The sequence below is a fragment of the Rhinoderma darwinii genome, chromosome 1 (assembly GCF_050947455.1).
Source record: "Rhinoderma darwinii isolate aRhiDar2 chromosome 1, aRhiDar2.hap1, whole genome shotgun sequence".
NCBI lineage: Eukaryota > Metazoa > Chordata > Amphibia > Anura > Rhinodermatidae > Rhinoderma > Rhinoderma darwinii.
In genome coordinates, this window is record NC_134687.1 from 262,569,599 (window position 1) to 262,594,950 (window position 25,352).

The 25,352-nt window shown below is 40.5% G+C and overlaps 1 protein-coding gene across 1 annotated transcript in view; it reads right to left on the bottom strand.

Moving 5' to 3' along the window:
* Positions 1-5,412: 5,412 nt before the first annotated feature.
* The window catches only part of LOC142760640 (lysine-specific demethylase 4B-like), a 78,979-nt gene continuing 59,039 nt past the window's right edge, over positions 5,413-25,352 (bottom strand). Inside the window, exons 18-22 of the mRNA XM_075863835.1 lie at positions 24,459-24,644; positions 21,148-21,312; positions 10,993-11,112; positions 10,204-10,296; positions 5,413-6,427 (exon numbers count right to left, since the gene is read on the bottom strand). Coding sequence (XP_075719950.1) covers positions 6,269-6,427; positions 10,204-10,296; positions 10,993-11,112; positions 21,148-21,312; positions 24,459-24,644 — 723 coding nt within the window. The 3' untranslated portion in view covers positions 5,413-6,268. The remainder of the gene's footprint in view (positions 6,428-10,203; positions 10,297-10,992; positions 11,113-21,147; positions 21,313-24,458; positions 24,645-25,352) is intronic.

The following is a 25,352-nucleotide window of genomic DNA, read 5'->3' on the forward strand; positions in this document are numbered from 1 at the left end:
GGAAGATCCCAAAAAAGATGCAGATTGCGTAGCAAAAGGGGCATAAGAAGGGACACCACTTATCAGTGCAACATCTGCCCCGAAAAACCTGGCCTGTGCATAAAGGATTGCTTCAAGGCTTACCACACATCTATGAATTATTAATTTTATTATTCATGTACCCTTTTATTATACTCTGATTTGGACTTCACAACATACACATGCCCCCACATTATATATTGAAATACCAGTAAATACAGCCTAATTCAAATTCACACAAAAAACCTGTGGAGTCAAAATTCTAACTATACCCTTAGATAAGTACCTTGAGGGGTGCAGTTTTCTAAATGGGGTCACTTTTGGGGTGTTTCCACAGTTTTGGTCCCTCAGGGGCTTTGCAAATGCGACATGTCGCCGCAAACCAATCCAGCAAAATCTGAATGCCAAATAGCACTTCTTCCCTTCCGAGCCCTGCCATTGTGTCCAACTAGCAGTTTATAACCACATATGGGGTATTGCTGTGCTCAGGAGAATTTTCTTTATACATGTTGGGTTGCCTTTTCTCCTTTAGTCCTGGTGGAAATGAAAAAAATGTAGGTCTAGCTAAATTTTATTGGAAAAAATTTAATTTTCATTTCCACGGCCTACTTTTGACCTGTGGGGTCAAAATACTAACTATACCCTTAGATAAGTTCCTTGAGGGGTGTAGTTTCCTAAATGGGATCACTTTTGGGATGTTCCCACCGTTTTGGTCACATAGGGGCTTTGCAAAGGCGACATGGCCTCCACAAACCAATACAGCAAACTCTGAATGCCAAATAGAACTTCTTCCCTTCCGAGCCCTGCCGTATGTCCAAACAGCTGTTTATGACCACATATGGGGTATTTTTTTTACTCTGGAGAAACTGCTCTACAAATGTTGGGGTGATTTTTCTGCTTTAGTTCTTGTCTAAATGAAAAAAGAATTAGCTAAACCTACAATTTAATGAAAAAATGGGGTAACTTTTGGGGGGTTTCTACTGTTTTGGCACCACAAGACCTCTTCAAACCTGACATGGTGCCAAAAATATATTCTAATAAAAAGGAGGCCCCAAAATCCACTAAGTGCTCCTTTGCTTCTGAGGCCTGTGTTTCAGTCCATTACCACACTAGGGCCATATGTGGGATATTTCGAAAAACTGGAGAACCTGGGCAATAAATATTGAGTAGGGTTTCTCTGGTAAAACCTTCTGTGTTACAGAAAAAAATATGAATTAAAACGTAGTTTCTGCAAAAAAAAAAAAAAAAAATGCATTTTTTTAATTTCACTTCCAATTTGCTGTAATTCCTGTGAAGCACCTAAAAGGGTTAAGAAACTTTCTAAAAGCTTTTTTTAATACTTTGAGGGGTGCAGTTTTTAAAATGGGGTGATTTATGGGGTGCTTCTAATATATAGTGCCTTCAAAGTCACTTTAGAACTGAACTGGTCCCTAAAATAAATAAAATTGCCTTTTGACAGTTTCTTGAAAATGTGAGGAATTGCTGCTAAAAAGTTCTAAGCCTTGTAACATCCTAGAAAAATAAAAGAATGTTCAAAAAACGATGCCAACATTAAGTAGACCTATGGGATATGCAAACGAGTTAACTATTTTGTGTGGTATTACTATCTGTCTTACAAGCAGATACATTTAAATTTAGAAAAATGCTAATTTTCACAAATTTTCTCTAACGTTTTTAAAAAAAAATAATAAAATTTTCAATGAAGATAATATTAAATTAATCAGAAATACACTATATACATTGTTAATGTGCTAAATGACTATTCTAGCTGCAAACGTCTGGTTTTTAATGCAATATCTACATAGGTGTATAGAGGCACATTTCCAGCGTTCTAATGGTACATTGTGTTTGCTAACTGTGTTAGAAGGCTAATGGATGATTAGAAAACACTTGAAAACCCTTGTGCAATTATGTTAGCACCGCTGTAAACAGTTTTGCTCTTTAGAGGAGCTATAAAACGGACCTTCCTTTGAGCTAGTTGAGAATCTGGAGCATTACATTTGTGGGTTCGATTAAACTCTCAAAACGGCTAGAAAAAGAGAGCTTTCATGTGAAACTCGACAGTCTATTCTTGTTCTTAGAAATGAAGGCTATTCCATGCGAGAAATTGCCAAGAAACTGAAGATTTCCTACAACGGTGTGTACTACTCCCTTCAGAGGACAGCACACACAGGCTCTAACCAGAGTAGAAAGAGAAGTGGGAGGCCCCGCTGCACAACTGAGCAACAAGACAAGTACATTAGTCTCTAGTTTGAGAAATAGACGCCTCACAGGTCCAAAACTGGCAGCTTCATTAAATAGTACCCGCAAAACGCCAGTGTCAACGTCTACAGTGAAGAGGCGACTCCGGGATGCTGGCCTTCAGGGCAGAGTGGCAAAGAAAAAGCCATATCTGAGACTGGCTAATAAAAGGAAAAGATTAATATGGGCAAAAGCACACAGACATTGGACAGAGGAAAATTGGAAAAAAGTGTTATGGATAGACGAATCGAAGTTTGAGGTGTTTGGATCACACAGAACAACATCTGCGAGACGCAGACCTGAAAAGATGCAGGAAGAGTGCCTGGCGCCATCTGTCAAGCATGGTGGAGGTAATGTGATGGTCTGGGGTTGCTTTGGTGCTGGTAAAGTGGGAGATTTGTACAAGGTAAAAGGGATTTTGAATCAGGAAGGCTATCACTCCATTTTGCAACGCCATGCCATACCCTGTGGACAGCGCTTGATTGGAGCCAATTTCATCCTACAACAGGACAATGACCCAAAGCACACCTCCAAATTATGAAAGAACTATTTAGGGAAGAAGCAGGCAGCTGGTATTCTATCTGTAATGGAGTGGCCAGCGCAGTCACCAGATCTCAACCCCATAGAGCTGTTGTGGGAGCAGCTTGACCGTATGGTACGCAAGAAGTGCCCATCAAGCCAATCCAACTTGTGGGAGCGCCTTCTGGAAGCATGGGGTGAAATTTCTCCCGATTACCTCAGCAAATTAATAGCTAGAATGCCAAAGGTCTGCAATGCTGTAATTGCTGCAAATGGAGCATTCTTTGATGAAAGCAAAGTTTGAAGGAGAAAATTATTATTTCAAATAAAAATCATTAATTCTAACCTTGTCAATGTCTTGACTATATTTTCTAGTCATTTTGCAACTCATTTGATAAATATACTGTAAGTGTGAGTTTTCATGGAAAACACAAAATTGTCTGGGTGACCCCAAACTTTTGAACGGTAGTGTAAGTACGCAGACCATTTGCTATGACACTTGAAATTCAGCTCTGGGGGCCTCCCATTTCTCTAGATCATCCTTGAAATGTTTCTACACCTTGATTGGAGTCCAGCTGTGGTAAATTCATTTGATTGGATATGATTTGGAAAGAGACACCACTCTCTATATAAGGTCTCACAGCTGACAATGCATATCAGAGCAAAAACCAAGCTATGAGGAGGAAAAAAAGACTGCCTGTAGAGCTCCGAGACAGAATTGCGTGGAGGCACAGATCTGGAGCAGGGTCCAAAAAAAATTCTGCTGCACTGAAAGTTTCCTCCTTTATTCTTAAATGGAAGAAGTTTGGAACAACCAGGACTCTTTGTAGGGCTGGCCGCCTCACCAAACTAAGTAATCGGGGGAGAAGGGCCTTGCTAAGATGGGTGATCAAGAACCCAATGGTCACTCTGGCTGAGCTCCAAAGATCCTGTGACCAAATGGGAGAAACTTCCAGAAGGTCAACCATCACTGCAGCACTCCACCAATGTGGGCTTTATTACAGTGGCCAGAAACAAACCTCTATGCAGTAAAAGACACATGAAAGCTTGCCTGGAGTTTGCAAAAAAAAAAAAAGCACCTAAAGGACTCTCAGACCGTGAGAAACAAGATGCTGGAGGAAACCAGGAACTGCTCATCACCTGCCCAATACCATCTCTACAGTGAAGAATGGTGGTGGCAGCTTCATGCTGTGGGGGTGTTTTTCAGCAGCTGGGACAGGGAGTCTGGTCAGGGTTGAGGGAAAGAAGAATGGAGCAAAGTACAGAGATATTCTTAATGAAAACCTGATCCAGAGTGCTCTGGACCCCAGCCTAAGCTGAATGTTCACCTTCCAAAAAGACAATGACCCTAAGCACACAGCCAAGACAACACAGGAGTGGCTTAGGGACAACTCTGGGCATGTCCTTGAGTGGCCCAGCCTGAGACCTGACTTAAACCCAATCGAACATCCTTGGAGAGACCTGAAAATGGGTGTCCACCGACAGTCCCCATCCAACCTGACAGAGCGCGAAAGGATCTGCAGAGCAGAATGGCAGAAAATCCCCAGATCCAGGTATGCGAACCTTGTGGCATCATACCCAAGACAACTGGAGGCTGTTAACACTACCAAAAGGTGCTACAACTAAGTACTGAGTAAAGGATCTGAATACTTAGGTCAGTGCAATATTTTAGTTTTAAGTTTTCAATAAATTAGCAAAGATTACAAACATTCTGTTTTCACTTTGTCATTATGGTGTATTGAGTGCAGAATGATGGGGAAAAACATGAATAATTTTTTTTATTTTAGCACAAGACCTCAACTTAACAAAATGTGAAATTGAAAGGGTCTGAAGACTTTCCGGTTCTCCCTCCCGGCATCAGACTCCGGCGCACGCTCTCGGCCGCAAATATCAGCGCTTGCTGCCATTCATAGCTCCCACCCTGGAGCTCTGCCCTGGAATAAAGTCTTCGAACCTCCGACTTTCGTTCTTGATTAATGAAAACATTCTTAGCAAATGCTTCGCTTTGGTTAGTCTTGTGCCAATCCAAGAATTTCACCTCTAGCGGCACAATATGAATGCCCCCAGCCGTCCCTCTTAATCATGGCCCCAGTTCCGAAAACCAACAAAATAGAACAGGAGTCCTATTCCATTATTTCTAGCTGAAGTATTCAGACGACCGGCACCTCTGTATCAGTCTATGAGGGAAACAAATTTGTATTAGGTAGGTGTCTTTCACTAAAAGCAAGAATACATTACTGCATGGAGGGAGTATTTGGCGACACATGAAGTGCCTATGCCACGATAAGGGATGTATGCTGCAATACAGGCTTTGTGCAAGAGGTCTGCCAGTGTGGTCCCTAAGATTTTTGTTCAGGAACTGTGGTGTTTGGATAAGTGTTTGTTCACACAGGAATGTCTACATAGCAAGCCTATAGATCCACCGCATACAATGCGGAAAGACAGGTCCATGAAGTTCAAGCCTATTCCATAAGGAAATCAAAGAGCCCCTCCCATTGGCCAACTAATCCCTGGTGGTTTCAGGAACCAGACCCGCTGCAATCGGCTGATCGCCAGGTCGATTGTTTTAAGGAGAAGGGTTTGTCTCCATGAGACAACCTCTTTAATAGGGTGTATTTTGAGATGTAATAATGCTGAAATACACGTTTCTAATGAAATGGTATCCAGTGCCTTGATTTATTTTTAATTACAAAAGAGGGCATAATAATACAGCACATTTGTCAATAAACAATTGTAAATCAGGATTAGTGCACAAAAGAAAACACCATGACACAAAGAAAATGCATGTATCCCTAACTAATAAAACATGAGGACATGCAGTAGGGCTGCAAAGCTCCTGAGGATTACACTTTGCAATATACATTAAGGTTCTTACAAGCACTGTCCATGAATCCCAACACCCGGTGACTCAGGAAAGAAAGAAAGAAAAAAATATCATGCGTGATTACACAAGGACCTTGCTTGCATACTCCGTCTTAAATCCTCCAAACAACACCCAGTATTTTAAAACACAACAGGTGGAACGAGGGTGGAACGAGGGATTAAAACGTTCTTCTACAATGTGGTAGTAAACATTTTATGACAACACTGTTTCAGATCAGTTCCCAGGTATCACAATCAGATGAACAATGAATTAAAAATGTTTCCAAATGTATTTCAAAGTTGTTGTTGTTTTTACCAATATATTAAATAAAATCACATTATTTCTCTCTTCTTGTTACTTTAAAGCTATTCTGAAATGTTTCTTGAAAAGTTTGAAAAATAGAAAGAGAGAGGATTTTATATGCAGTTTTACCATAGCACCTAGAGAACTCATATCCTCAGCATGTTTATTTATGGCAGCAGTATTTGGCCCATCACACTGCTGGACAGAATTCTTTGACATCTCTGGTTTGCAAATGCCTGAGAGGTGCTTGAATCCGTTCTTGAGTTTGAAATATAGAAAGTATTTTGCCAACTTAATGTTCAGAGTGTATGGATGGCAAGGACCCTAAAAGCCAGCGGACTGGGTAGAATTTTCTACAAGAGTCTCATTCAAGTCAAATAAAGTTTGATTATCCTGCTCTTCAATAGTTGGACTTGTGATCCTTGGGCGCTTGTTCATCTGTGTATCCTTTGTGTCCTCCAAAGAAGCCCCAGTGCTGACAGACTTCGGGAAAAAAACAAAACCAATGAGTGTAAAGGGTTAATGATGCTAGTCTTCGGGTCCATTCACACATTGCAGTTGAGGTGCAGTTAGAAACTAATTTTAAAAATGCAGCCGAAAACTACATGCGTTTTTACAGCAATTTGGTGCATTTTTTTATGCGGTTACAGTAAAAGACACAAAAAACGCACTCTGTTTTTGGATGCGGATTTTTAATGCGGTACTAACCGCATTTCAGCTGCAACGTTTGAATGGACACTTACTATGTTAATATAGAAGGTCATTTTAAGCCGTTACGAGGCTTTCCTGATTGCACAGGACGGGATCAGATTAAGGCCGAGTTCACACTTTGCAATTTTAACATGCGTTTTTGACTTTGGTAGATAAACTCCCATGTCTCTCTACAGGATTTCATAAACCAAAAAGAAAAAATATAATGTAGCTATTAAGTAATGGGAGTGGAAATTTGTTTAAAAAAGACCGTCACCTTCCCATACATGTCTAATTTAGTAAACACTTGTATTCCTCGTGAAATAATTCTGGAACATATTTTCTTATAACTCTGCATTGTGCCGTTCCTCTGTTATTTTTCCAAGAAATGTATGAATAAATTGATAACTCTGTGTTACCAATCCTCTTGTCAAAGGGGCGGGTCATACACACCCACATTGATAGGACATTGTTAGGGTAAGGCCCCATGCAGCGGCATTAATGCGGCCGCGATGCGTCCGACAGCTGCGCCGGCCCCGTTTGACGCAGCTGTCAAATTGCTCGATAATGGCTGCGCGTTGTTGTGGGTAAAACGGTGTGCTCTCTTTATGCCCAAAACGTAACAACCGCGCCAAAAAGGAAGTCGGCGCGGCTCTCGTGCGCATCCCGACCGCGTCAATGTCTCATTAGCCTCATTCTGTGTAGGGACACACACCCAAAATGGTAACACCCAGTTGTCAATTTATTCAAAAACTGCTAGGAGGAATAAAAAAGGAACAGCACAATGCAGTTCTAAGAAAAAAATGCTCCAGAATTGTTATTTCATGGGGAATACAAGTATGTACTAAAAACGGACAGGTCAGGAGAGGTGACAGGACCTCTTTTAACCCCTTAATGACCAGGCCATTTTGCGCGTTAATGACCAAGGATTATTTTTTGTTTTTTCACGGTCGCATTCCAAGAGTCGTAACTTTTTTTTTATTCCGTCGACATAGCCGTATAAGGGCTTGTTTTTTGCGGGACGAGTTGCATTTTGTAATTGTACCATTTTTAGATGCTTACAATATATTGATTAAAGAGGCTCTGTCACCAGATTTTGCAACCCCTATCTGCTATTGCAGCAGATAGGCGCTGCAATGTAGATTACAGTAACGTTTTTATTTTAAAAAAACGAGCATTTTTGGCCAAGTTATGACCATTTTTGTAGTTATGCAAATGAGGCTTGCAAAAGTCCAAGTGGGTGTGTTTAAAAGTAAAAGTCCAAGTGGGCGTGTATTATGTGCGTACATCGGGGCGTTTTTAATACTTTTACTAGCTGGGCGCTGTGAAGAGAAGTAACATCCTCTTCTCTTCAGAACGCCCAGCTTGTGACAGTGCAGATCTGTGACGTCACTCACAGGTCCTGCATCGTGACGGCCACATCGGCACCAGAGGCTACAGTTGATTCTGCAGCAGCATCAGCGTTTGCAGGTAAGATCGACTTACCTGCAAACGCTGATGCTGCTGCAGAATCAACTGTAGCCTCTGGTGCCGTCACGATGCAGGACCTGTGAGTGACGTCACAGATCTGCACTGTCAGAAGCTGGGCGTTCTGAAGAGAAGAGGATGTTACTTCTCTTCAAAGCGCCCAGCTAGTAAAAGTATTAAAAACGCCCCGATGTACGCACATAATACACGCCCACTTGGACTTTTACTTTTAAACACACCCACTTGGACTTGTGCAAGCCTCATTTGCATAACTACAAAAATGGTCATAACTTGGCCAAAAATGCTCGTTTTTTTAAAATAAAAACGTTACTGTAATCTACATTGCAGCGCCTATCTGCTGCAATAGCAGATAGGGGTTGCAAAATCTGGTGACAGAGCCTCTTTAACTTTTATTAACTTTATTTTAGGAGAGAATTGAAAATAAGCAGCTATTCCAGAATTGGTTTTCACGTTATAAATTTACGCCGTTTACTATGCAGCGTAAATATCATGTTAACTTTATTCTATGGGTCGGCACGATTACGGGGATACCAAATCTGTAAAGGTTTTATATGTTTTCCTACGTTTGCACAATAAAAAGCCTTTTAGAAAAAAAACTACTTGTTTTTGCATCACCGCATTCCAAGAGCCGTCATTTTTTTATTTTTTTCGTCGATGTGGCCGTATGTGGGCTTGATTTTTGCAGGCCAATGTGTAGTTTTCATTAGTACTATTTTGGGGTACATAGGACTTCTAGATTAACTTTTATTTTATTTTTTATGGGGGGGAATGGGAGAAAAGAGAGAATTTTGCCGTTGTTTTTTGCGTTTTTTTTGGACGCCGTTCATCCGGCGGTGTAATTAATGTGTTCATTTTATTGGTCAAGTTGTTACGATCGCGGGGATACCATATATGTGTGATTTGTTTTGACACTTTTACTGAATAAAACCATGTGTTATTTGATTTTGACTGTAATTTATTTTATTTTTTTTCCACAAACTTTATTTAACTGATTGACATTTTTTTTTTTAAGTCCCACCAGGGGACTTCACTATGCGATCTGCTGATCGCATATATAATGCTTTGGTATACTTCATAAAACTGACAGGCAACCTGTTAGGTCATGCCTCCGGCATCGCCTAACAGGCAGTTGCTGAAGACAGACCTGGGGGTCTTTGTTAGACCCCCGGCTGTCATGGAAACCCAACGGCGACCCACGATTTGTTTGCGGGGGCGCCGATCGGGTGACAGAGGGAGCTCCCTCCCTCTGTCAAACACATTAGATGCCGCTGTCACTATTGACAGCGGCATTTAATGGGTTAAACTGCCGGAATCGGAGCGTGCTTCGATTCCGGCAGTTGCAGCAGGAGCCAGGCTGTGTATAACAGCCGTGCTCCTGCCGCTGATCGCGTGGGTACAGTGACAGTACCCGCGCCATCACAGGACGGATATATCCGTCCTCCTGCGCGAACTAGCAGCTGCTGAGGACGGATTTATCCGTCCTTCGGCGTTAAGGAGTTAAGTACTATTATTGGACTGCACTAAGGGCCTGTTCACATCAGGCGGAAAGGCAAACTGAAACCATAGCTTCCGTTTGAATCACCATTGATCTCAATGGTGACGAATACTCTGCTAATGGTTTCCGTTTATCACCGTTCCGTAAGGGTTCAGCTTTTGCGACGGAAACAAAAACACAGTCGATTGCGCTACCGATTCCGCAAAAAAAAAAAAAAAAAAAAGAGGAACCCTTTCACAACGTTGACAAACGGAAACCATTAGCAAAGTATGGTTTCCATTTGCCTTTCCCTTGAGGGGTACCCCGATGGAAAGCTCAGAGGGAACCCCTCAACAGAAACACAACGCTGATATGAACACAGCCTAACAGTATAAGAAGGGGAAATAATTAAGAAAATCCATGTTTAGTATTTTTTTTAAGCAAGTTTGCCAATGTCAGAAGTTCAGGGTTGTTGGGTATTTCCATTCAGAAGACCTCACTAGTTTTCTAACTGAAGCAGCTCCTGATCGAGGAGTCGAGAAGAAGAGTTGAAGTCATTTTTTAGATGATGCTAAGCGTATATACTGTTATCAGAGAAAACACCCACCAAGCGACACTTCACTCTTTTTGGTAGAGGCTCTTCCAATGTGAAGACCTCACTTCGCTTTACCATTAACTGGGATGCATCTTCAAACTCCACCTGCACAAAACATACAGTAAGTATAAATATAAAAGGGAAGGAATTGTGTGTAGTTAACCTGTAGTAAATAAAATGACTGCATTTAAAAGAGGGCTAGACATTAATCTCATGACTAATGGTAGAGTTACAATATTTAGGCTGGATTCACACATGCCATAATTTTACTCCACGAATTTACTGCAAAATCCGAATTTATTCACATGCAGATTTTGATGTGGATTTGCCACAGACTACTGCGGATTTCACCCTTTGCAATGCAAAAAATCTGCAGAAATTCTGCATGTTAGGCCGGATTCACACGAGCACTGCGCATCTCGGACGTGAAAAACAGCAGTTGTTCACGTCCGAGGTGCATCCGTGCTCTGTGCTGCGGGACGCGATGTCACGCATCGGCCATAGATGAGTCTATGGAGGGATGCGTGAAGCGTGAAAAAATAGGACATGTCCTATTTTCTCATGGACCCTTCACACGGTCCGTTGAAACAACGGCTGTGTGAACGGCCACATTGAACTATATAGGTCCGTTTGACGGCCGTTGTTTTAACGGCCGACGCACGGACGTTTAACACGTTCGTGTGAATAAGGCCTAAATCTGTGGTGTAAAATTACGCCACTTTGAATCCAGAATTAGAGGTCAAATTGATCCAGGGAAATTGTTCAGCTGCCTTTTTAAATGAAGTATTTAACATTTCTTACCTGATAAATGAGGTTTACTTTAGCTGAAATAAATTTAGCTTTGTAAATATTTCCATCTATCCATCGGAGATCCACAACCTCTCCCTCTGCTGGTGGCCCATTTTGCATACAATCTCTGCTCTAAAGATATGAAAAGACAATATGACAGTTTAGAGTGTGCATGCGCGTGTGTGAGATTATATCGTAATTATATATATATATATACACACACACACACATGTATGTATAATATATATATATATATATATATACACACACACACACACACACACATGTATGTATAATATATATATATATATATATATATATATATATATAGCTAAAAACCATATATTATTTAATTGTATCATTCATTATATGTAAATTAAACAAAATGGTCTTTTTTTTCCAGGGTTAATTGTAATTCTAATTTAACCCCTTCAAGGAGCTGTCCAGTTTGGAAGACCCATTTCATACACCCTTTTAGGGATTTCTGAGTTAATAGAGGTGGATCCTTATCTCTTGGTCAGAGTGGAGAGCGGTTACAAAAAGCATTTCTCACTCTGGAGAACTTGTCCGGCATTATACAGACAAAACATTGATATGAATGGGGAATGGGAAATGTGAACTGTGTAATGTTTAATTTCCCCTGTGGTGGTGCTGCAAAGAAACGGAAAACTTACTGACAGGTTTCCCCACAGATTACAGCTGAGTACTGGGGGTACAAGAATGGGGACACTTTGTGGTTATTCTACTTGTTATAAGAATCCCTTGACAATAAGCAGATCACAAAGTGGATAACCCCTTTAAGGAAGCCGCCTTGTTTGGGCCTTAAAGAGACTGTCACCAGGTTTATGCTGCCCTAGCTAAAGGGCAGCATAAAGTAATGCCAGAGATAAGGATTCCAGCGGTCTTTCCCTCAATTTTTAATATTCTGATGTTTTCATAAAATCGCTGTTCATCTCCTGCAGCATGACCCAAGCCAGAAGTCCTCTCCATGATGTGCTCACGCTCAGGAGTCCTTGATTTCAATGACAGCTTTCAACCTAAGCACCGTATGGGGAGAAAGCTATCAGTCAGCGGCAGGAGGGCGGGGAAAGCTGCAGACCATGAATACGCTCGGCTCGAGCTGCAGAAGAGGAATTTTATGAAAACTACTGAATATTACAAAGTAAGTGTCACTACTTTATGCTGCCCTCAGATAGATGGTGAAAATCTCCCTATGTACACGTTAAACATAGGCTGTTACAGATACCTAAGTATCCTATTAGTAGTACCTAGTGGCATCTGTCACCCATAGGCTATAACACCCGTTTAACACATCTGCCACACAGACTATAATGGCATCCGTCATGACATATCTGTTTAAGGCTTCGTTCGCATCTGCGTAGGGGTTCCGTCAGAACTTTCCGTCAGGGGAACCCATGAACGAAAACCAAACGGAAATCATAGCGTCCGTTTGAATTACCATTGGTTTCAATGGTAACGCTTCCGCTGCGAATGGTTTTCGCTCGTCTCCGTTCCGTAAGGTTTCCATTTTTTGGGCGAAACAGCGTAGTCGTTACCTTTATCGATTTTTGGGAGATGCCATCTTGCAAAAATGATCAGTTTTGCAAGATTGTTATACCCTATGCAAATGCTCCCATTTTTATAAAAAAAAATAGAGATAAAAAAAAAAGTGGAAAATAGCTTTCTAAAGTTTATATGGAAAGATAAAAAACCTAAAAGTAGAAATAGGGAACTTGTATTGGGAAAAGAAAAAAGTTGGTATCTCATTATCGAACATAAAAATCTACGAATTGTGCCTGCATCTTTAGATACATAAAAGAATGGGGAGAAGGGAAGTCTCAACTAACTAATAAGAAGAGAAGAGGATCTCCTCACATATCCAATATCTTTCAGAGGATTAATGTATACAAGAACACAAGGAAGAAGGGAAGGACAGGGAGATTGTATATGGTTTAAGGAGACCATTCCGACATGGAAAAAGAGAGTCAAGTCATGTTGATACCTTAGAGCGGAGACATGTTCCATCTTCGAGACAAACGTTGGATAGGAAAATTTGGATGGAAAGGGCAGAAAAAGGAATAAGCGACGTGGGAGATATTATAGATAAATCAGGGAAAGGTAAAATGATTCTTTACACTACAAGTAGAAGGAAAATTGGAGGCAAATCATTCCTTCTATTATATTAACCCCTTCCCGCCGCAGCCCTTTTTCAGATTTTCATTTTAGTTTTTTCCTCCCCACATTCCAAAAGCCAGAACGTCTTTATTTTTCCGTCCATATAGTCCTATGAGGGCTTGATTTTTGCGGGACGAGTTGTAGTTTTTCGTAGCACCATTTATTTTGTCGTATAATGTACTAGGAAACGGGAAAATAATTATTTGTGGGGTAGAAAATGAAAAAAACTGATTCCTCCATGGTTTTTTACGCACCGTTTTTACGGAATTCACTGTGCAATTAAAACAACAACATGCTAACTTTATTCTGTGGGTCAATACGATTACGGCGATACCAAATATATATAGTTTTTTCTATATTTTACAAGTAAAATCGCCAAATTCCGAGAGCCATAACTTTTTTATTTTTCCGTTGATTAAGTGGTATGAGGGCTTATTTTATGCGGGATAAGCTGTAGTTTTTAATAATACCATTTTGGTGTACATGCGACGGTTTGATCACTTTTTATTTCATTTTTTGTGGGAGATTAGGTGACCAAAAAATAGAGATTCTGCCGTTTACAGGTTTGTTTTTTTTACGGCGTTCACCGTGCGGGTTAAATTATATATTATAATAGTTCAGACTTTTACAGACGCGGCGATACCAATTATGTATATTTATTTATTTTTTTACTATGCTCTAGTGGGAAAATGTTTTTTTTTTTACTTTTAATATTTTTTGGACACAAAAAAACAAAACTTTAGTTAACTCACTTTTACTTTTTTTTTTATTAGTCCCCCTAGGGGACTTCAACCAGCGATCGTTATTGCAGTATATCGTGATTCTGCCGGAGGCAGGTCTTAATAGGTGCACAAAGATGGCAGACCTGGGGGCCTTCATTAGGCCCCCAGGCAGCCATAGCAACCATCGCCCCCCCGCGATTGCGTTGCGGGGGGGGGGGGGGCGATGAGTTGTTAGAGGGGGTCGCCCCCCTCTTTCTAACAATTTAAATGCTGCAGTCGCTATTGACCGCAGCATTTAACGAGCTAAACAAGGGGGATTGCGCTCGACTATGGACTAAAGCTTTAAATGCTCGTTTTTTAAAAATAAAAACGTTACTGTAATCTACATTGCAGCGCCGATCTGCTGCAATAGGAGAAGGGGGTTGCAAAACCTGGTGATAGAGCCTCTAAGTTTTTACTTGTAGAAGTAGTAAAATATAGAAAAAACTATATATATATTTGGTATCGCCGTAATCGTATTGTCCCACAGATTAAAGTTAACATGTTGTTTTAATTGCACAGTGAATTCCGCAAAAAGACATGGAGGAATCGCTGTTTTTTTTCATTTTCTACCCCACAAAAAAAAAATTTGCCCGTTTCCTAGTACATTATATGGCAAAATAAGTGCTATGAAAAACTACAACTCGTCCCGCAAAACTCAAGCCCTCATAGGACTATATCGAAGGAAAAATAAAGACGTTATGGCTTTTGGAAGGTGGGGAGCAAAAAAAAAAATCGAAAATGAAAATCTGAAAAAGGGCTGCGGCGGTAAGGGGTTAAGGAATTTAAATATAAAGAAAGGATAAAAGAAAAGCTAGGGGTGGGGAGGGAAGAAACATGGTTGAAGAGAAGATATAATTTAAGGTTATCTATTTTGTTTAAAACTTATGGAAATGTAATTTATGTATAGAAGAGGAAAAACAAACAAGTGTATCATTCATTGTTTATATGCTATTAAATGGAAACAAAATATTTTCAAAAAAAATAGCGTAGTTGACTGCGCTATTGATTGTAAAAAACAAACCAACCAGAAACCTTATGGAACGGAGACAAACGGAAACCATTAGCAACGGTAGCATTGCCATTGAAATCAATGCAAAGCTATGGTTTCCGTTAGTGGGTTCCTAGCGGGAAGGTCTAACGCAGCCCATGAATTGAACCCTGACGCAGATGTAAATGAAGTCGAATAGAGGTCTGTGTGACGTATACCATTGTGTAGCATGTCATCCATAGGCTACCATGTTGCAAAAAAAAAAAAAAAAAAAAAAAAAGGCTATTTTTTTTTTTCTTTACTGGACTCCGCAGGATGGAACAGCGTAGTCTACTACATACCTTTATTTGTTTTGCGGTTTACTAAGAAAAACAATAGATAATAGAGCCCTATGGACAAATTTCGTATTTACGTTGGGGGCATTTAACCCCTTCCCTCTTTGGCCACTTTTGACCTTCCTGACAGAGCCTCATTTTTCAAATCTGACATGTTTCACTTTATGTGGTAATAACTCCGGAATGCTTTTACCTATCCAAGCGATTCTGAGATTGTTTTCTCGTGACACATTGGACTTTATGTTACTTGCAAAATTTGCCCGATACATTCAGTATTTAATTGTCAAAAACACCAAAGTTTAGCGAAAAATTGCAAAGATTAGCATTTTTCTCAATTTAAATGTATCTGCTTGTAAGACAGGCAGTTATACCACACAAACTAACATCCCCCATATGTCTACTTTAGATTGGCATCGTTTTTTGAACATCATTTTATTTTTCTAGGACGTTACAAGGCTTAGAACTTTAGCAGCAATTTCTCACATTTTCAAGAAAATTTCAAAATGCTATTTTTACAGGGGCCAGTTCAGTTGTGAAGTGGCTTTGAGGTCCTTAGATATTAGAAACCCCCAATAAGTCACCCCATTTTAAAAACTGCACCCCTCAAAGTATTCAAAACAGCATTTAGAAAGTTTCTTAACCCTTTAGACTTTCACAGGAATTAAGGCAACGTAGAGGTGAAATTTACAAAGTTCATTATTTTTTTCCAGAAATTTTGAATCCATTTTTTTTGTACCGCAGAAGGTTTTACCAGAGAAATGCAACTCAATATTTATTGCCAAGGTTCTGCAGTTTTAGGAAATATCGCACATGTGGCCCTAACGTGCCTATGGACTGAAACACAGACCTCGGAAGCAAAGGAGCACCTGGTGGATTTTGGGCCTCCTTTTTATTAGAATATATTTTAGGCACCATGTCAGCTTTGAAGAGGTCTTGTGGAACTAAAACAGTGGAAACCCCCCAAAAGGGACCCCATTTGGAAAACGACACCCCTCGAGGAATTTATTTAGGGGTGTAGCAAGCATTTTGACCCGCCAGTTTTTTTGCAAAAACTTTTAGAACTAGGCCATGAAAATGAAAATCTACATTTTTTCAAATAAAATGTAGGTTTAGCTAATTTTTTTTCATTTCCAAAAGAACTAAAGTAGAAAAAGCACCACAACATTTGTAGAGCAATTTCTCCCGAGTAAAACAATACCCCACATGTGGTAATAAACGGTTGTTTGGACACACGGCAGGGCTTAGAAGGGAAAGAGCGCCATTTGGCTCTTGGAGCTCAAATTTAGCAGGAATGGTTTGCAGAGGCCATGTCACATTTACAAAGCCCCTGAGGGGACAAAACAGTGGAAACCCCCAACAAGTGACCCCATTTTGGAAACTACACCCCATGAGGAAATTATCTAGTGGTACATTGAGCAGTTTGACCCCACAGGTGTTTTACAGAACTTATTGGAAGTAGGCCGTAAAAATGAAAATCTAAATTTTTTCAAAGAAAATGTAGGTTTAGGTTTTTTTTTTTAATTTCCACAAGGACTGAAGGAGAAAAAGCACCGCAACATTTGTAAAGCAACTTCTCCCGAGTAAAACAATACCCCACATGTGGTCATAAACATCTGTTTGGACACACGGTAGGGCTCAGAATGGAAGGAGCACCATTTGGATTTTGGAATGGTTTCTGGGCGCCATGTCACATTTGCTGAGCCCCTGTAGTACAAGTACAGTGGAAACACCCCAAAAGTGACTCCATTTGAGAAACTGCACCCCCTGAGGAATCATCTAGGCGTATAGTGAAAATTTTGATCCCAAAAAGGTTTTTTGCTGAATTAATTAGAATTAAGTCATGAAAATGAAAAATATTTTTTTTTTCCAACAAGATGTAGTTTTAGATCAACATTTTTCATTTTTACAAGGAATAGAGAAGAAAAAGCCCCAACATTTGTAAAGTAATTTCTCCCGAGTACGGTAACACCCCATATGTGGTTATAATCAGCTGTTTACATATATGGGAACATTCAGAAGAAAAGGAGCGGCATTTATCTTTTGGAGCGTAGATTTTGCTGGAATGGTTTGCGGACGCCATGTTGCATTTGCAAAACCACTGATGTACCAAACAAAAGTGACCCCGTTTTAGAAATTACACCCCTAAAGGTATTTATCAAGGGGTGTAGTGAGAATTTAGACTCCACAGGTGTTTTTCAGAAATTAATACGCAGTGGATGGTGCAAAGTGAAAATTGCAATTTCTCCACTGATCTGCCCATTCACCGCACAATATGTTGTGCCCCTAGAGAATCTTACCCCATAAATTGTTAAGCGGGTTCTCCCGGGTATGGTAATGCCTTACTTGTGGCCATAAATAGCTGTTTGGGCACACTGTAGGGCTAAGAAGGGAAAGACCGCCATTTTGAGCATGGATTTTGCTTGGTAATAGTTCTGTTTGGGGTTTTGCTGGTATTTCCGTTTATAATGTGGGGCACATGTAATCTGTGCGGAGTACATCCGGGTATATGTAATCTGTGCGGAGTACATCAGGGTATATGTAATCTGTGCGGAGTACATCAGGGTATATGTAATCTGTGCGGAGTACATCAGGGTATATGTAATCTGTGCGGAGTACATCAGGGTATATGTAATCTGTGCGGAGTACATCCGGGTATATGTAATCTGTGCGGAGTACATCAGGGTATATGTAATCTGTGCAGAGTACATCAGGGTATATGTAATCTGTGCGGAGTACATCAGGGTATATGTAATCTGTGCGGAGTACATCCGGGTATATGTAATCTGTGCGGAGTACATCAGGGTATATGTAATCTGTGCGGAGTACATCAGGGTATATGTAAGCTGGGCGGAGTACATCAGGGTATATGTAATCTGTGCGGAGTACATCAGGGTATATGTAATCTGTGCGGAGTACATCAGGGTATATGTAATCTGTGCGGAGTACATCCGGGTATATGTAATCTGTGCGGAGTACATCAGGGTATATGTAATCTGTGCAGAGTACATCAGGGTATATGTAATCTGTGCAGAGTACATCAGGGTATATGTAATCTGTGCAGAGTACATCAGGGTATATGTAATCTGTGCGGAGTACATCAGTGTATATGTAATATGTGCGGAGTACATCAGGGTATATGTAATCTGTGCGGAGTACATCAGGGCATAATAAGAGGGTATAATAATGGGGTAAATAATACAATTATCTATAGATGTGTGTGTTACGATGTGAAGCGATTCGTTATGCACAAGCCGGTGTCACACTGATAAACGGTTTTCTTTCATATCCCCCTTTTGTAACGCTCTGCACCTTTTGGGGACTTTTTCTCCTTCGTAGTTTGGGAAATATTGCTGGGAAAGTTTTGCGCTGGTATAATACGGGCACCCTCGCTTCCAGCGGATGTGCCATGTCCCTTCCCTTCCTAGTTCCTCAATACTAGGGCCCTGAAACTGAAGGAATGTTCCCCTCCGGCCTGCGCATTGAGATGTTTTTCATCACCGCATTACTAGTGCCATAACTTTTTTATTTTTCAGTTGATTGAGTGGTGTGCGGGCTTGTTTTTTGTGAGACGGGCTGTAGATTTTATTGGTACCATTTTAGAACACATACGACTTTTTGATCACTTTTTATTTCATTTTTTGGTAAAGGAAATTACCAAAAACAAGCAATTCTGGAATAGTTTTTTATTGGGTTTTTTTTCGGCATCCTCTGTGCGCCCTAAATGACATGTTAGCTTTATTCTGCGGGTCGATACGATTACGGCGATACCAAATTTATATCGTTTTTTTTATGTATTGCAGCTTTTGCACAATAAAATCACTTTTTTTATAAAATCATTTGTTTTCTGTGTCGCCATATTCTAAGACCCAGAACTTTTTTTATTTTTGCGTGCACAAAGCGGTGTCAGGGATTATTTTTTGCGGGACGGATTGCCGTTTTTTATTAGTACTATTTTGGAGTAAATGTGACTTTTTGATCACTTTTTATAGCATTTTTTGGAAGGAGATGTGACCTAAAAACAAAGATTCTGGCGTTGTTTTTCATGTTTTTTTTTTTTACGGCGTTCACCGTGCGGGATAAATTACATAATAGTTTTGTCTTTTGGGTCGTTACATACACGGCGATACCAATTATGTATAGTTTTTTTTCATTTTTCCCATAATAAAAGACTTACTATGGGAAAAAAGTCAGTTTAGCTTTAATTTTTATTTGAAATGTGTGTGTTTTTATTGTTTTACCACATTTTTATTAACTTTTTTTACTTGTCCCACTAGGGGACTTGAGGGCCTGACGCCCCGATCGCTACTCTAATACACTGCACTACATAAGTAGTGCAGTGTATTAGCGCTGTCAGTTATTCACTGACAGCAAGCCTATGAGGAGGCGCCGCAGGCGGGTCCTCATCGGCTCCCGTACAAGGCAGACTCGGACGCCATTTTCTGGCGTCCAATTGCCACAGCAACCCAGCGATTGCGTCACTGGGCTGCCGGTCGGGTTGAGCGCAGCATCTGAGGGGTTAATCAGCCGGATCGGAGAATAGCTCCGGTCCTGGCAGTTACAGGAGGGTGCCAGCTGTATAATACAGCTGTCACTCCGCGGTGATGGTGCCGGCTCTGCTCCTGAGCCTGCACCATCACTGCGCCGTAACTGTACTGCGCTTTGCGGGAACACCTTCCCGGCAGCGCCGTATATATACGGCGGATGTCGGGAAGGGGTTAAGACATACATGCTAAATGGAAACAAGAAATGGGTCTTAATGATTAATTTTTATTGCCTTATGTTGGGAAGGGGGGGGGGGGCAAAAACACAGCAATTCTAGCATTATTTTTTAGTTTTATGGCGTTCAGGATAAAGAACGTGGTCATTTTATAGTACAGGTCATTACGGTTGCAGCTATACCAATTGTCTAGTTTTTTTCAATTTTTATCATATAACATTTTCTATTGGATTTTTTTTTTTAATCCCACCATGATCACTTACATAATACACGGCAATACTTATGTAGTGCAGTGTAATATGCCTGCCAGTGTTGCACCAAAGCAGATTAGGCCCTGCTTAAGGCAGGGCCTAAGGCTGGGTTCACACAACCTATTTTCAGGCGTAAACGAGGCGTATTATGTCTCTATTTACGCCTGAAAATAGGGCTCCAATTCGTCGGCAAACATCTGCCCATTCATCTGAATGGGTTTGCCGACGTACTGTGAAGACGACCAGTAATTTACGCGTCTTCGTTTGACAGCTGTCAAACGACAACGCGTAAAATGACTGCCTCGTCAAAGAAGTGCAGGACACTTCTTTGCAACGTAATTTGAGCCGTTTTTCATTGAATTCAATGAAGAACAGCTCAAATGTTCGGCCGTCAAAGACGCCTCGCAAAATGTGAGGAGCTTTTACGTCTGAAACGAGGCAGCTGTTTCTCCTGAAAACAGTCCGTCTTTTCAGAAGTAAAAGCCAGTTCTCGTGTGCACATACCCTAAGAGGCTTCCTGTCAGTATAAGGCAGGCCTGAGGCCATTGTTGGGCAACTCATCAGTAGTCTCCCTCTGTAAAGCCACTTAGGTGCCCACTTAGGTGCTACGGCAAGGGGTTAAACAACCTGTACAGCGTGGTCTCAGATTGCGGCCGTTGCAGCAGGGTGTCATCCCTGTGTCATACATTAATGGAAATGTGCGGGAAACGCATGCCGCCAGCACCATAAAATTTATGGTACCATGCGGGAATGGATTAATGGAGTTATTATTTCAGGATTTTTACTACAGAAGAGTAGAGAAGCACGCTACACCAGGGCTGTGTATTTGTAAAAAAAAAAAAAAAAGTTAAATGGCAATGAAATGATACTTTCTAATGGTTAGAAAATGATTACTACTTCCATTTTGCAAATGATGATAACGCAGTGCAATTCTCACCATGATATTTTCAGGATAAACATTATCACTGTATGAGCCATCATCAAAGTTGACTTCATAGAAAACGTGAGTAGCCGATCCAATCACCTGGCATCGATAGTACAAACCGTTCCGATTCCGACCAATCACAGTTTGGCCTACACTGATCTCCTTAGAGACTGTAATCTGCAAGAAAAAGGCAGCGGATGACAATAAATCAACTTGATAAAACTTGTTGTTGGGTTTGATTCTCATATTTCGGTGCTCCCAAGAAATACAGTACAGTGCAATAATGTGCTCGATATCTGCCCTTGTGGCCGCAGGGAATTTCAGCAAAAAAACCGCACCAATTCTATTTTTTCTGAGTTGCGATTTTTGCGGCGGAATCGCAGCTTTTCCACCACAAAAATCACAACATCTGCTATTTATTACGGGTTTTACCTCCCCATTTAATTTTTGGGGGGAAACCCGCAACAAGAAAACAGCGATTATGCAAATACAATTGACATGCTGCGGATTAAAAAAAACACACCGCAGGTCAATTTCTGAGTGGTTTTTCCGCAACTTGTGGATAAGATTTGTTCAAATCTCATCAACATTGCTGCTACTGTATTATGCTGTGGATTTTCCGCTACCAAGTCAGTTTCGGAAAATCCGCAGAACCCGGCCTTAGGGTATGTTCACACGAGGTCATTACGTCCGTAATTGACGGACGTATTTCGGCCGCAAGTCCCGGACCGAACAAAGAGCAGGGAGCCGGGCTCCTAGCATCATACTTATGTACGACGCTAGGAGTCCCTGCCTCGCTGCCGGACAACTGTCTCGTACTGAAAACAAGATTACAGTACGGGACAGTAGTTCCACGGAGAGGCAGGGACTCCTAGCGTCGTACATCACTATGATGCTAGGAGCCCGGCTCCCTGCAGCGTGTTCGGTCCGGTACTTGCGGCCGAAATACGTCCGTCAATTACGGACGTAATGACCTCGTGTGAACATACCCTTACTGCTACAATTGAGTGGCTGACGCGAGATCCTCCTGTAGGATGTATCGACATAGTCTGCTATGGTTTTAGTTTCCCAGAAAATAACGATTATGGTAAAATTTGTGCTATAATAAAGGCCTTTTAGTATACTCGAAAAATCTGGGAAAAAAATCAATAATAGCCAACTATAAATAATAGTCTATTATCAGTGCTTGAAGTCAAAGATGCAATGTCGCTATGTTGTAATTGAATTAAAAAGCAATAGTCAATAATTTAAATGTTAGGCGAAGTTCAGCAAAGAGGATCTCCTAACCAATCTAATAGGCGCTACGATGCTGATAACTAGTGTCTTTTTTTTTAATTATTATTTGCAAAGTTACCGATATGTGCATTTTAATATGGCTATACGTGCCAAATGGGAGGTAACGCTTTCATTTCACTCTGGGTGGTGTAAGGTTTTCGGTATGACACTGTCCAATCAGAATACAGCTTCTCCACCATCCCTGTCCAGCAATAAAGCGTATATAGAATACGGCTTCCATTCCCAACTGTGTTTTCAACTGGTGATTCCTCCGGATGTTTTAGAGCTAGAACTGTGATCCTGGTGTCATATGAAAGATTAGAATCTCAGGTTCTAGGTGGTCCACAGCCTGAGTATGGCTGTTTGAAGTGATCGCCCTTCCCTCCAGCCTCAGTCTCTCACACTGTGTGAAGCAGCTTCATGCTGATAGGACAGCTCAGAAGCTGTGAGGAGGCTCCTCCTCAGGAGAATCGCTGATGTTACCTCCCACTTGTCTATTATCATATTTAGAAAAAACTTATAAAATAATAAAGTATTTGGAACACAATTCTCACTAGCGTTATCAGTGTGACAGCGACTATCAGTTTAGCTAGGAGATTGGGAATTACACTAAACTAGTGACAGAGCCTCTTTAACCCTTTAGTGACCAGCCTATTTTACACCTTAATGAACAAGCTATGTTTTACGTTTTTCCACCGTCACATTCAAAGAGCTATAACTTTTTTATTTTTGCGTCAACATAGCTGTGTAAGGTCTTGTTTTTTGCGGGACAGGTTGTATTTTTCAATAGCACCATTTTGGGGTACATACAATTTATTGATTAACTTTTATTTAGTTTTATTTGGGGGGGGGGAATAGAAAAAAAACCCCAGCAATATTGCTACATTTTTGCGTCCTAAATGGACGTCGTTTACCGTGTTGTACAATATAAATAACACAATAACTTTATTCAGCGTGTTGTTACGATTGCAACGATACCAAATTTATATAGTTTTCTTATGTTTTACTACTTTTACACAGTAAAATATTTGAAGAGCCATAACTTTTTTTTTATTTTTCCGCCGATGCAGCTGTATGAGGTTTTTTTTTGCGGGACGACTTGTAGTTTTGATCGGTACCATTTTGGAGTAGATGAGACTTTTTGATCACTTTTTATCACATTTTTTTTAAGCAGGATTCACAGGAAACAGCAATTCTTGCATTTTTTGTTTAATTTTTTACACCGTTCGCCGGAGCGGGTTAAATATTGTAATAACTTTATAGTTGGGCTCGTTACGGACACGGCGATACCAAATGTGTAACTTTTTTTTTTTTTTTAATAATAAAGCATTTTGTAAAGGGGGGAAAAAGTGGATTTTTATTTATTATGTAGGGGACTTCACTATGCGATCGTCCAATCGCTTTTATAATACACTTCAGAGGAAGAGATGAACGAGAGCCCAAACGGAAAGCATCGCTTCCGTTTGAATTGCCATTGATTTCTATGGTAATTCTTTTGTTTCAGATGCTTTCCGTTTGCCTCCATTTGCTAGGTTCCCGTTTACTTTCACGGAAGCAAAAGTGCTGCAGACTATACTTTTGCTCCAGTCAAAAAAACGAAAACCTAGCGAACAGAAGCAAACAGAAAGCATCTGAAAGAATTACCATAGAAATCAATGGTAATTCAAACGGAAGCCATGCTTTCTGTTTGGACTCTCTTCCTGATGGGACAGAGCTAAACGGAGCTGAACGGTAGTGTGAATGGAGCCTTAGAAGCCGTTTCAATATCAATAGTGGACGTTTCCTTTAAACACCTTTTGCTTCTGCTACAAACAAAGTACTGATGCCTGTAGAATGCCCATTCTGAAATCTAGAATATATACATGCGGCTTTGTATTATTGAGTCATGATAGAAGTCTTTCGAAATTTGAAACTTTGAAATATGCAGAAAAAATAAATTTCCAGGAGGCACAACAGAAGAATGGGCCAACGCAGATTTTTTAGAACTAGATACTTCTACTTCTTTTAAGTCAAAAAGAAATGACAAGAGGTAATTGAACTTTACTTACAGATTGACTGTTTGCCTTGTGCTTGAAGCATGTAATTGTTACAACATAAGGCCAATCATCAGGCTCCATAGATATACCAGCGGCATGTGCACATGTGACATGGAAGGAGGTGGAACATCGATCGACAGAACACTGGACACAAGCAGCAACCTCTTTTCGAATTTTTTTCCGGCAATATACACATCTCTGAATTAGAGAACACTATATGTTAACACGTCCCCAAATTCTTCAGCAATAACATCATCAAACTTTCGATATTTTACTTAAAGAGTCTCTGTCACCAGTTTATAAGTGCCCCTTCTCCTACCTAATCTGATAGGCGCTGTAATCATTTTTGAGCAAGTTATGAACAATTTTAGATTTATGCTAATTAGTTCTTAACCCCTTCCCTCTTTGGCCACTTTTGACCTTCCTGACAGAGCCTCGTTTTTCAAATCTGACATGTTTCACTTTATGTGGTAATAACTTCAAAATGCTTTTACCTATCCAAGCGATTCTGAGACTGTTTTCTCGTGACACATTGGACTTTATGTTACTGGCAAAATTTGATCGATACCTTCAGTATTTAATTGTGAAGAACACCAAAATGTAGCGAAAAATTGCAAAAAATTTAATTTTTCTCAATTTAAATGTATCGGCTTGTAAGACAGGCAGTTATACCACACAAAATGGTTGCCACACAGGGCAGATCCGGCGGACATCCCATACCAGTGCCACTTACAATCAGCGACAGTGACAAAGGCCGTGGATCGGCCGAAACGTCCTATCAAGTCGCTTACTACTACAATACCACCATTTTGTTGCAGTTGCAATAAAACGTAAATATATTTTGCATCTTGATCTCTTTTGTGTGTGCTGGGGTTATCTTTCCTTATACCACACAAAATTGTTGCC